The sequence below is a fragment of the Saimiri boliviensis genome, chromosome 1, assembly GCF_048565385.1.
Source record: "Saimiri boliviensis isolate mSaiBol1 chromosome 1, mSaiBol1.pri, whole genome shotgun sequence".
Classification (NCBI taxonomy): Eukaryota; Metazoa; Chordata; class Mammalia; order Primates; family Cebidae; genus Saimiri; species Saimiri boliviensis.
Genome location: NC_133449.1, coordinates 264165902 through 264179422, shown reverse-complemented (window position 1 = coordinate 264179422; position 13521 = coordinate 264165902). Strand labels below are relative to the sequence as shown.

Below are 13521 nucleotides of genomic sequence, written 5' to 3'. Positions count from 1 at the left end.
GTTGCCCAAGCCAGAATCCTTGGAGCCACCTAATTTCTACTTTCTTTCTCTCTTTCACTACCCACATTCACCCAGCCATGGAGTCTCAGTGGTTCTATATTCATGGCTCTTCCCCCAACTCTTTGGAGAAGAGTATATGCTACTCTCTGCTTGGGACTCTTTTCCCATCCCCAATTTGTCTGCCTTGTTCCTATGGGTCTATTGCACACGGTCTGGTATGTCCTTGCTGTAGGCCACTAAAGTACTCCAACTTCCCAACCCTAATTCTCACACCCAATCTTAATATTCTGCTAATTTGTGTCCCTGTGTCTCTCTTCATTATTAAAGTAGAGACTGGCAGTGCCTGGTTCGTATAGTGTGCTCGATATGTGTGTTAAGTGTGTGAAAGAGCAAATAAATGGGTGAAAATGCCAATAAAATAGGAGTCATCCCTAACCAGGTCTCAGCAGGGCCTGATTTAAATACTTTCCTAAGTCATATGTAGGTAAAGGGGACAGCACATTACAATTCATTCTTTTTTATGGGTGCCAAGAGGTCATGGATACCTTAGATTGGCTTGTTCACCTTCTAGGTGACTGTTTTATTTTACCCTCCTTCTAAATGCTATGACTATAAATCAAAGGCTGGAAAAATGTAAAAACATTTCCCAGACTATCTTGTAGCCAATGTTCTGGATGTCAGTTAGGTCCCACCAATTGGATGTACTCTTGGGAGGCAGGGAAGGCAGGAGTGGAGTGAAGGCCATTTTCGTGCTGCTCTTTCTCCAGGAAGCAAGGCCATCACAACATGAGAACTCATCATTCCAGGGCCCATCGCCAGTCTTACGGGTGTCTGGAAGCAGTTGTGGCAACAGGAATACCAGTAATGAGGGTGAAGGCAGAGGCTTCTTGGTTCTAAATCACCACTATAGCATTCTCTCATTCATTCCCTCTTTCTCTAATAGAGCCATGGGAGACTCCTGAATTAATTTCTCCAGTCTTTCTACCAATTACCATAGCCACCTTCCTGTTTAAAATACCTAGAGTATTTCTATTTTCTGTACTGAACCATTGCAGATACACAAGGGACACAAGAACTGGTTTCTTTCTTAGTGACCCAAGGAGCCTGCCTTGATCACTTGCAATTTTTCCCAGAGCAAAGGAAGCAAGAAATACTCCTAAGACTGTGGATGAGGCTGTGCTCACTGGTCATTTTATGGTTCTAGAAGGGACTGATAAATCATTCCCATTATTTTTCTCCCCACTTTTCAGCCACCGTTAAGGCCGTGTTAGAGTAGACCTCTTCACTTAGCGGTAAATATGGCTAGCACTGGATAATTACACAGGGGGAAGCAAACATAAAACTACCTGGAGAAAATATAGGTGAAAATTCAGATATTTCACATATTAAGGTTACTTATAAATCAGTGAGAAAAAAAACTAAAACCCACATTAAATATGTGCAAAATACTTGAAAATGGGAAGAAAAATAGCCAAAAAAGGTGCTAAAATAATCAACCTTTTTTCTGATCAAATTTGCCAAGGTTTTAAAAGACTTTTTCGAGTTTCAAATTCCCAGTGAATTTGAGAGGAAGGTAGAGACTTTCCATATACCCCCATCTCCATGCATGCATATCCTTCCCTCTTATCAGCATTCCCTTCCAGAGTCTCACATTTGTTAGTGAACCTACATGGACACATCATTGTTATCCAAAGGCCATAGTTTACATTAGGGTTCACTTTCTGTGTTGCACAGTCTCTGGGCTTAAACACATACATAATGACATGTATCCACCATTACGGTATCATATAGAATAGTTTCACTGCCCTAAGAACCCTCTGAGCTCTGCCTGTTCATCCCTTGCTCACCCCTAATCCCTGGCAACCACTGGTCTTTTTACTGTTGCCTTTTCCAGAATGTCATAGAGTTGGAATCATACAGTGTGGAGCCTCTTCAGATTGGCTTCTTTCACTTAGGAATACCCACCGAAGTTTCTTTGATGTCTTTTGCATGGCTTGATAGCTCATTTCTTTTTAGCACTGAATGATACTCTGTTGTCTGGAAGTACCACAATTTATTTATCCATTCACCTACTAAAGAACTTCTTGTTTACTTCCATGTTTTGACAGTTCTGAATAAAGCTGCTATAAATATCCATGTGCAGGTTTTTGTGTGGATGTAAGTTTTTGACTCCTTTAGGCAGATACCACAGAGTGCACATGTGAGTGGTATGATGAGTATGTTTGGTTTTGTAAGAAACTGCCAAACTGCCTTCCAAAGGGGCTGTCCCATTTTGCATTCCCACCAGTGATGAATGAGAGCCCTGTTGCACCAAATCCTTGCCAAAATTCCATGTTGTCAGTGTTCTGGATTTTGGCCATTCTAATAGGCATTTGGGGATGGTATCGCATTGGTGTTACGATTTGCATCTCCCTGATGACGTATGATGTGGAGCGTGTTTTTATATGCTTACTTGCTGTCATTGTATCTTTTTTGGTGAGGTGTCTGCTAAGGTCTTGGTCCATTTTTCTATTTTTGGTTTCTTTCCTTTTTTTAATTTTTATTTTAGGTTTGGGGTATATGTGAAGGTTTGTTACATAGGTAAATACATATCATGGGAGTTGGTTGTACATATTATTACCTCACGCAGGTATTAAGCACAGTACCCAGAAAAGTTATATTTTCTGTTCCTCTCCCTCCACCCACTATCCCCCATCAAGTAGACCCCAGTGTCTGTTGTTTCCTTCTTTGTGTTCTTAAGTTCTTATTTTTCAGCTGTCACTTGTAAGTGAGAACATGGGGTAGCTGGTTTTCTGTTCTTGCATTAGTTTACTAAGGACGATAGCCTCCAGCTCCATTCATGTTCCCACAAAAGACAGGGTCTCATTCTTTCGATGGCTGCATTATATTCCATGGTGCTTCTGTACCACATTTTCTTTATCCAGTCTGTCATTGGTGGGCATTTAGGTTGATTCCATGTCTTTGCTATTGCAAACAGTGCTGCCATGAACATTTGCATGCATGTGTCTTTATGGTAGAATGCTTTGTATTCCTCTGGGTACATACCCAGTAATGGGATTGCTGGATTGAATGGTAGTTCTGCTTTTAGCTCTTTGAGGAATTGCCATACTGCTTTCCACAAGCTAATTTATACTCCTACCGACAGTGCATAAAAGTTGCCTTTTCTCCACAATCTTGCCAGCATCTGTTATTTTTTTGACTTTTTAGTAATAGCCATTCTGACTGGTGTGAGATGGTATCTCATCATGGTTTTGATTTACATTTTTCTAATGATCAGTGATGTTGAGCTTTTCTTCATATGCTTGTTGGCTGCATGTATGCCTTCTTTTAAGGTGTCTGTTCATGTTCTTTGTCCACTTTTTAATGTAGTTGTTTTACTCTGGTAAATTTAAGTTCCTCATAGATTGTGGATATTAGACTTTTGTCAGATGCATAGTTTGCAAATATTTCCTCCCACTCTGTGGATTGTCTGTCTACTCTGTTGAGAGTTTCTTTTGCTGTGCAGATGCTCTTAAGTTTAATTAGATTTCATTCATCAATTTTTGCTTTTGTAGAAATTGCTTTTGATGTCTTTGTAATGAAATCTTTTGGCCTATTTTTCACTCAGGTTGTTTATTTTTATTGTTGAGGTTTGTTGTTGTTGTTTTTGAGATGGAGTTTGACTCTTGTTGCCCAGGCTAGAGTGTAATGGAACATTCTTGGCTCATTGCAACCTCTGCCTCCTAAGTTCCAGCGATTCTCCTGCCTCAGCCTCCCAAGTAGCTGAGATTACAGGTGCCCACCACCATGCCTAGCTAATTTTTGTATTTTTAGTAGAGACAGGGTTTCGCCATGTTGGCTAGACTTGTCTCAAACTTCTGACCTGAAGTGACCCACCTGCCTCAGCCTCCCAAAGTGCTGAGATTACAGGCATGAGCCACTGCACCTGGCCTGTTGAGTTTTAAGAGTTCTGCATTATCCTAGTTTGTTCAGCTGCTATAACAAAATACTATAGATTGGGTGGCTTATAAACAACAGAAATTTATTTTTCACAGTTCTGGAGGCAGACAAGTCTAAGATCAAGGCATCAACAGATTTTGGTGTCTGGTGAAGGCTCACTTCCTGGTTCATAGAGAGCTGTCTTCTTGCTGTGTCTTCACATAGCAGAAGGGGAGGGGGAGCTCTCTAGGATATTATTTCACAAGGTAACTAATCCTATTCATGAGGGCTCTACCCTCATGACCTAATCAGTTCCCAAAGGCCGCATCTCCAAATACTATTACACTGGGAATTAGGGTTTAACATATGAATTTTGGAAGAACACACGTTTTGTCTATAGCTTTTGTATATTTTGGATAACAGACCTTTATCAGATATTTCTTTTGCAAATATTTTCTCCTGGTCTGTGGCTTTATATATATATATATATATATATATATTTTTTTTTTTCATTCTCTGAGCAAAAGTTCTTTAAAAAGTGGCAGTACTAAGACCTGGTGGGGCTGTGTTACTTTATACTGTTACTTATGCATCTCATGCACCATTATAAACTTCTAAATTAGTTAATTTTCTAAATGTAAGTTTGATGATATTTATTAGAAATCTTTAAAATATTCATTCTCTTAAATCAATGTTTCTCAGTGGGGAACAATTTTGCCCCTTGGGGAACATTTGGCAATGTGTGGAGATGTTCTGAGTTTTCACATGGGATTGGAGAATACTACTGTCATTTAGCGGGTAGAGACCAGGGATGCTGCTCAACATCCCATGATGCAAAAGAACAGCCCTTACAAAAAGGAGGCAGCCCCAAATGTCAACAGTATCAAGGTTGAAAAACCGTTTTAGACACAAGAACTCTGCTTTAAGAATTTTAAGAATTTATCCAAATAAATAATTGAATGCACCTAAAGATTTATTCATTTACTCTTTTGGGGAGAGCAAGAAGTCATTGGTAGTAAAAATGAAAATGTATATTCTTGATAAATTTTGTAGGTATCCATCCTAGAAACACTGGCACATGTGCATAAAAAGGCACATATTCAAATGTTCTTTTCAGCGTTATTTTTAACAGTGATATTTTGAAAATAACTTCAGTGTCAATCAATGGAGCAATAGTTAACGTACACACGTGCTCTGAAAAGCAGAATTTTGGCTGTCCAACCTCCCACTACCTTTTTCTATGATCCTGTCCTCCTGCTGGTTTCTTTCTTTGCTGTGGATGGGCTTGGTGGTAGAACAATTCCCTCAACTTGTCTCATCCTGTCATTTCCCAGTTTAGAAATCAGAAAGGACTAATCTTTCCTTTCCTGCCTGTTGGTTGAGCCAAGAGGAAGCCACATGGCCTAAGTCTAGCCACTGAGCCATGACATTAAATCTTGAGCAGATTTAATGGCAGAGTCAGAGAGATCATTAAGGATTAAATCTCTGAGTGGTAACAGTCGTAGGTGTACATGGGGTAGAGGGGAGGTGACTCTTGGCCTCATGGTTCCTGCTGACAGCACTGGGTTTCTATTACTCAATCCACCAGAAAAACTTTGGGTTCTGTTATTAAAAACACTGATGACAAGCCCCAGCAGCAGTGCATTAAATAAATACATTAGATCTCTGTGAATTACAAGGATCCTAAAGGATATGCTGGAGAATTATATGCAGTGGTTAAAAAGAAAGCTCACCACGATATATTAGTAAGAGGAAAATCAAGTTGCAGAATGTTCATTCACTTAAAGAATATTTATTTTGCTCTTACTATTATTAGTTTCTGTAATCTGAAGAAAATAGACCTACTCTCTGTCCTCATGGAGCATTATTTAAGATCACAAAATATTGGAAGTAAATTGCCTAACAATAGTGGGATGGCAAATGCTGTTTATTATGGAACATGTGTTATATGGGAAAATTTACAGCCTTAAAAATAATGATTTTAATAATTGTAAATATGCTATTTGTACTCTCTCTCTCTATGTGTATATATATATATATATATATATATATATATATATATATACACACACACACTGAGATAAGACTTAAAATCATTAACATACATGTATTTATAGATAATCACTATATATAACAAAAACAATTTAAAAATTACATAAACACAGACACACACAAAGTTGAGCATCCAAAATCCAAAACTCTGATACCCTAAACGCTCCAAAATCCTATTTTTGAAGCACCAATATGATGCTCAAGGGAAATGCCCATTGTAGCATTTTGGATTTGAGATGCTCAACAGCTAAGTATATTGCAAATATTCCAAAACCCAATAAAATCTGAAATCTGAAACACTTCTGGTCCCAAGCATTTCAGATAAGGGATGTCAACTGTATAGAAACACACACACACACACATACACACACACACACACACACACACACACACAGAGAGAGAGAGAGAGAGAGAGAGAGAGAGAAAGAGAGAGAAACAATTTTTTTAAATTGCACATAACCAGCAGGAGATATAACACAATGCTAATAGGACTCATTTCTGAATGTTAGAATTAGATATAATTTTTTATATTTTCTAAATTGTGGCAACCTGTATATGTTATCTTATAATTATAAATCTTACTATCTGTAACTATGAAGTTACTTAAGATACATAGTGAAACATTTGAAAAATTTAAACTTCATTTTATACATAACTATATTTTTGAAATGTCCCACCATAGGGTATATCCTAACTGTATAAGCAAACACTTCTATATAATGTACAGATAAAACATATATGCTATTCAGTAAAGAAAAATGTGTCTGTCATCTTACTTTAGTACATGTTAAACTTTCAGAGTCGAGTCAGAAGTGTCTGTGGTCTGTGCTACCCTGAATCCTCCTTTGCTGGTCCCTGACCTATTAGAAGTTACCCAAGAGAACGAGGGTCATAGTTGGGCTGATTTATCTACTAATGCCAGGTTGGGAGAGGATAGCAAAGTGGGTGAGGTCAGCTGAGACAGGTGTGGTAGATTAGAGATCGACTTCGTTTCTGAAATTATCTTTAAGTGTGCTTTTCATCTGTCAGAGAATGCACTCTTAAATCTTGTGTAAGTATACTCAAGGTGGGATGTGCTAACACAATCTATTTTGTTTGGGGGCAGGGAAGGTAGGGCCGCCTATTGACATCAAGCTGGGCGCATTGAACTGTACGGCTTTCAGCATCCAGTGGAAAATGCCAAGGCATCCTGGGAGCCCCATCCTTGGGTACACTGTGAGTACAATGGCACGGGAGTTTCCTCAGTGGGTGTGTTGTGTGACTGTATGTCTTTCTCATCCTTGCTCTTTCTAGATATCTGTTCTTCTGTATCAATAACAGCCCCATTCTCTCTCCATAAGCTAGAAGAAATGTCCCCCTTTGAAGGGCATTTGTAAATGCTCCAAGTGTCACATCACATCTGCATTACTCATTTAGGATCTATCCAGTCCTTTCTCTGTCCAGCTGTGAGAAAATATAAACTAAAAAGACATGGTTCTTGCTATTCAGTTGTCAATAGTACAATCTGGAGAATAAAGCATGAACATGGGAAACAGGAAATCACTGTGGAATGTTGTCAATAAGTACCAAATAATGTAAAATCTGAGTTAAAGTAAGAAGGTGGATAGGCAAAGTGAAAGAATCAGCAGAGAGTGCATTCTTATCTGTCAGCGGCTACAAATTGGGCTGACTTCATTTCACCAAAATGTTTTCTTTGAATAACTTCGAAGTCAAGACATTTCACATAAATATCTGGAGTTGTAAACTCTCTGGGACATGTGGGGAGCTGGCCACATTCAGTCCACGTTCCCATAAGGCACCAAGCCTGCTGGAATTGAGCTGCTCATTTTAGATGAGATGTAAGACCCCAGTAACACCCTAATCCCACCACCTGCTGCTGTCTCCTTTTCAGTAGCCATTGATCACGATCTTTATCCAATTGTTTTCTTTTCTTTCTTTCTTTCTTTCTTTTTTTTTTTGAGACAAAGTCTTGCTCTGTCATCCAGGCTGGAGTGCAGTGGCATGATCTTGGCTCACTGCAACCTCTGCCTCCTGGTTCAAGTGATTCTCCTGCCTCAGCCCCCTGAGTAGCTGGGATTACAGGTGCCTGCCACCATGCCCAGCTAATTTTTGTATTTTTAGTAGAGACAGGGTTTCACCAAGTTGGTAAAGCTGGTCTTGAACTCCTGACCTCGTGATCCACCCAACTCAGCCTCCCAAAGTGCTGGGATTACAGGCATGAGCCCAGCCCGTCTTAACTGTTTTCTAAAAGTAGAGAAATATATTTCTAGACTCATGTCTTATTGAAAGTGAGAAAATGAAAGATTACCTGGGAGGCTCATGCATTTTGGGAAAAATAACAGGAGCCACATCCAGACCTCTGCATCTCACTTCATTACTATATGTCTTCCTCCTGGACTCCACAGGCTTCTGAGTTTGTAACACCATCCCACCACTCCCGCCCCAACCCAAGTAGGTCTCGTGTGTGTTCCCGCAGAACTAGTGCACTTGATGTAAGGCGACACACCTCAGAGCCCGCTGCCACTGTGAGTGCAATTACAACCCTTGATCTTACACAAGCATGGGCTCTGCTCTCACCAGGGTGTCTACATCTTTTCAAGGTTTTTTACTCCGAGGTTGGAGCAGATAAATACCTGCAGGAGCAGTCACACAGCGTGCCCCTCAGCCGGGACATCCCGACCACGGTGAGTCTCTCCATCCTGACAGTCCCCTCAAAGGCACATGGGCGATATTCAGGCAGATTGCTGATTTGGTGGGTGTGCTACTATACATGTATTAATAATAACTAACACTTGTAATAGTCCTTTAGGATTTCCAGATATCCTCCATGTGCATTTCCTCTGAGCCATGCCTTCTACGTCTCTGGAAAGACAGGCATCTGACAAAAGAATCCTGGTGTAAATGCTTCCATCCAAGACTCAACCCCATTTTATCATACAAGAAACCTGCCACCCTACAGCTGGTTTTTCCCTTCTTTTCTTCATAAAGTTCAGTTCTATTTTTTTTAATCCCAATAAAACTTTATACATAAATATCACACATTTATATCTTCCAAGCTGCCTGAAAACACAAAGCAGAAGAAGAGGATGCAATTTGAAATGTATATTTAAATGTTCCAAGTTGTTTATTTATTTATTTTTTCAAGCCCAGCACCCTGTCCTTCTACTAACAAATTATTGGCTCCTCATCTATTTCGTTTCTGTTTCTCATCAGGGTTTCTCTGGGTGAATTTTTTGCCTTAGGAGTCTTGTATCTTCCTTTCTTTTACTCCCCTCCTCCTTCCTCATTCTGCTACTACTCCAGGCTAGAGTGTTTTGAATTGCTCTACAAGGAGTTAGCACCAGTCCCCCCATAACACTGTTCTAGTGGGGGTGGTGCTGGTGCTGGTGCTGGTGCTAACTCCTATTTCATCCATGCCTTCTGGCTGCAGCACCTGTCTGTCATCTGTGATGAGGAACTATCACTTACTGAGTGTTTGTTACCTGGCAGCCACCACCCTTTGCTTTACATTTGTTTTGCCATTTAATCTTCACAACTATCCTATGACCTCATTTTACTGACAAGGACGCTGAGACTCGGAGAGGTGAAGTAACTTTCCTTAAATCATACATTAGTGAGTAACAGCATCAGCTGTAAACTCGGAGCTGACTGACCTCTGAGCCCCTGCCCTTGCTGGTTCTACCAAAGCTCTCATGATTCAGAAGGAATAGATGCATATTTCCAGCTTGCTTTTATTTTGTACGACATGTTTTTAAGGTCAAAATAGACTTTTGCTTAAGCACCCAGCATTGGCCGCAGAAGCTGTCAACCCCAGCCTCTATAGTTTACTCCGTCTTAAGAAAGGGAGATGGGTTGGAACTTTCAATAAGCTCCCTGACTTCACCAAGGACCCTGATTGCTTCTAGCAGTGTCCCCAGCCACCCCAGCCTGGTGTCCTGCAGGGCTCACTGCTTGGCTTCGAAGACAGTCCAGGTATCAAGGGTGACAGTACCTTTGAGTCTAGACACTGCCTCTGAAATTGACATCCTGCCCATCACAGAACGTGGGCTGAAAATTGGCATCTCTCTGAAGGTCACTGCTGTATAAACCTAAAACAGGGCTGGGAGGGAGACCAACACCCTGGACTTTTAGGCCTGTTTTTCCATTCACAGGTTGGGTAACGTTGGTCAGAGTCACTTAACCTGTCTAAATTTCAACTTTTGTTTCCATGAAAGGGGTGTAATAATCATACTCTTGTGAGGACCAAATAAAAGCCACATGGATGTTAGTTATCCTTCCCAATGACTTAAATATATTGTCTCTACTATCTACATCTAGGCATTAGAGTATGCTATCAATTTCTGCATTTGATCATCTTGCTGATTTTGACAAATTTGCATTGGGGCTACTCTATGCCCAGCACAAGACAACACACAGTCCCTGTTTGGGGGCAGCTTTCAGTCTTCTGAAAACCACATCCACACACTTAAAACAATTAGGGAACAACGTAAGATCAGATGTCATTAACATGCTGCTTAGTAGACCTCTTAATAGACATGTCATTAACATGCTGCTTACTGTTTGAAGAGGGAGAGGTGAGTGTGGGAACAAGTGGTCAGGAGGTGAAAGTTGGGACTGAGGACTAAAGCAGGAACTTTCTGGAAAATCAGACTCAAGGGAGGGACATCCCAGTTGGAATGGTTTGAGCCCAGGGAATGAATGAGCATCAGTGGGTGCAGACATGCCTGTGTGTGTGTGTGTGTGTGTGTGTGTGTGTGTAGGGGGTGGGGAGAGTTGCAGATTATTCTCTGTTTATACAGATGAAAAGAGGAAATAATGACTAGACATAAAGGCAGTGATTCAGCAAGGGGGCAGGAGGAGACTGATACAGCAGCATGGATTCTGGATTCGGATGACTTGTGTTCAGATTTTTACATTTCATCAAACCAGCTGCTTGACCTTACTGGGTCTCAGTTTCCTCATTGACATAACAGGGATCCCAAAGATATCTATGTCATAGTGTGTCTGTGGTTCACAAACTGTGTGCCAGCGTGCTCCAGGGCTCCCGCAACAGGCTCACAGGGGTGTGGTGGAATATTTCACATTTTTGAGGAAAACAGCACCACCTGTGTGAACTACTGTATTAGCCTGTTCTCACGCTGCTAATAAAAACAGATCTGAAACTGGGTAATTTGTAAAGAAAAGAGGCTTAATTGACTCACAGTTCCATACGGCTGGGGGGGCCTCAGGAGACATACAATCATGGCGGAAGGCACCTCTTCACAGCGTGGCAGGAGAGGGAATGTATGCTGAGCGAAGTGGATGCCGCTTGTAAAATCATCAGACCTTGTGAGAACTCACTAGCATGAGCACAGCATGGGGGAAACCACGTCCGTGATTCAATTACCTCCGCCTGGTCCCACCCTTGATGCTTGGGGATTATTATAATTTAAGGATTGGATTTGGTTGGAGACACAGACAGAGCCAAACCTTACCAACTACTATTACCAAGTTGTTTGGATATAACTACTTAATAAATGGAACAGTTAGGCATTTCTTTTGGCATAGAGATGCTGTAAACATTACTGGCACACTAAGGGTGGCAAGAACAGAGCAAGTTTTAGAACCTCTGTAGTGTATAATATCATTCTACAGATAAATATGTGAGCACACTAAGGGTGGCAAGAACAGAGCAAGTTTTAGAACCTCTGTAGTGTATAATATCATTCTACAGATAAATATGTGAGTTATAAGGTCATGAACCTTCAGCACGATACCTGGCACAGAAGAAGAGCTTAGTAAGTGGCCAGTATGATTCACGTTGCAAAGATGTGTGTTTGCTGCCCTTGCCTGTGCATAGCAGAAGGGGCAGGTACTGTCCAGATTTGTTTTAGCCAGCCAGTTTTCTTCTACTCTTCACGTTGCTTCTGTTATTCCCTCTCTCCAGGGACAGCCTGATCATCAGGCAATTTTTATAAGTGTATTTAGAAAAGTTAAACTCCTGTCCCAACCCAGGTTTCAGGGGATCTCTTTTCATCAAAAGGCTGATTTTCCTGCATCTTTCTCATGCTGATTAAGGCTCCACGGAGAGCACCTAGTTCTAGTGTAAGCACAGACAGCTGAACCTACAGGTGAATTTTTAATCATTTAGAAGGACTCCACTTTTATCCTTGCATTTATCCCTTCATCTCACACAGCAGAGTAGGGTTAAGGGGAACCTCTCTGAAGGTTGAAGTAATTTAAGCTCTGGATCAAGAGTAGGTGAAACAGATTGAAAAGGAGAGAAAATATTTAAGTAGTGAGCACCTCTCTGGAGGTAACTGCCCTTCTTTTACCTCCTCTTTTCTCACTCCCTTGTTTTCTCTCACAATTCCAGATTGTGTTTTCAGTAAGATAGGACCAATGACCTTAAAACGGTAGATTTGGTTTTCTGGATTCAATGCCAAACCTGGCAGTGGGCTGACAGACAGTTAATCTGATTTAACTGATAAAATAACCAAAATACTCCAGCTGATAATGTGGAGTTGGGCTGCATTGTTTGATAATCTGCCTTCTAGAGGCTTCCAATTTGGTACCATTTCAAGCACACCTTATCTTTTTCTTTAAAGACTATCCTGTAGGTTTCCTCCTGGAAAATAAAATAGTAAAACAAATCAGGGCAATCTAGTAATTTTTTTAGAGTTAGAAAAGGGTATTTAGGGTTGTGGTCTTTACACTCTTTGATCGTGCATGCCATCAGTTAAAAAATATTTGAACATGCACCAATATATGTGTATTTATAAATTATACATATGCTGCTGTACTAATATATTATGTACAGTATAAAATCTCACAGAATTTTAGAGGAGATAAAATGGAAATAAGGAGTTCTTGTGTTTTCTGTGGCATCTCAGTGGAATCAGAAGACTTGAACCTAATTCCTGCTTTCTTATCAGAGCAAGGGTGAAGTCACTGAGCTCTTCGGAATTTCTCTTCAACTGTAAAACGAAGGGATAGGGCCGGACGCGGTGGCTCATGCCTGTAATCCCAGCATTTTGGGAGGCCTACGCAGGTGGATTAGCTGAGGTCAGGAGTTTGAGACAAGCCTGGCCAACATAGTGAAACCCCATCTCTAATAAAAATACAAAAAAAAAAAAAAAAAAAAGAAAGAAAAATTAGCCAGGTGTGGTGGCAGGTGTCTGTAATCCCAGCTACTCAGGAGGCTGAGGCAGGAGAATCACTCGAACCTGGGAGGTGGAGATGGCAGTGAGCCGAAATCACACCATTGCACTCCTGCTTGGGCAACAAGAGTAAAACTCTGTCTCAAAGAAGAAGAAAAGAAAAGAAAGGAAAAAAAGAAGGGATGGACTAGCAATGGTTCCCAATTGGGGGTACCTTTGTCCCCTACGGGGCAGCTTGGTGGGCAAGCATCAGGGATGCGAACTTTCTTGCAGCAAGCAGGACAGATCCATGTAAGGAAAATCAGTGCAGCCTCCAAAGCCAATGCTGCCCTGCAGCAAAACTCTGGAAAATAACTTCCTGTGACCACCCAGGTAATAGAAATCCCTACAACTCCTCCCTCCACCCTGCTCT

At 40.9% G+C, this 13521-nt stretch overlaps 1 protein-coding gene across 2 annotated transcripts in view; it reads left to right on the top strand.

The window, feature by feature from the left end:
• The window catches only part of EGFLAM (EGF like, fibronectin type III and laminin G domains), a 230142-nt gene that overhangs the window by 77435 nt on the left and 139186 nt on the right, over positions 1-13521 (top strand). For both annotated transcript variants that reach the window (XM_074386512.1, XM_074386510.1), the window contains exons 2-3: positions 7076-7185; positions 8571-8654. In XM_074386512.1, coding sequence (XP_074242613.1) covers positions 7076-7185; positions 8571-8654 — 194 coding nt within the window. The remainder of the gene's footprint in view (positions 1-7075; positions 7186-8570; positions 8655-13521) is intronic.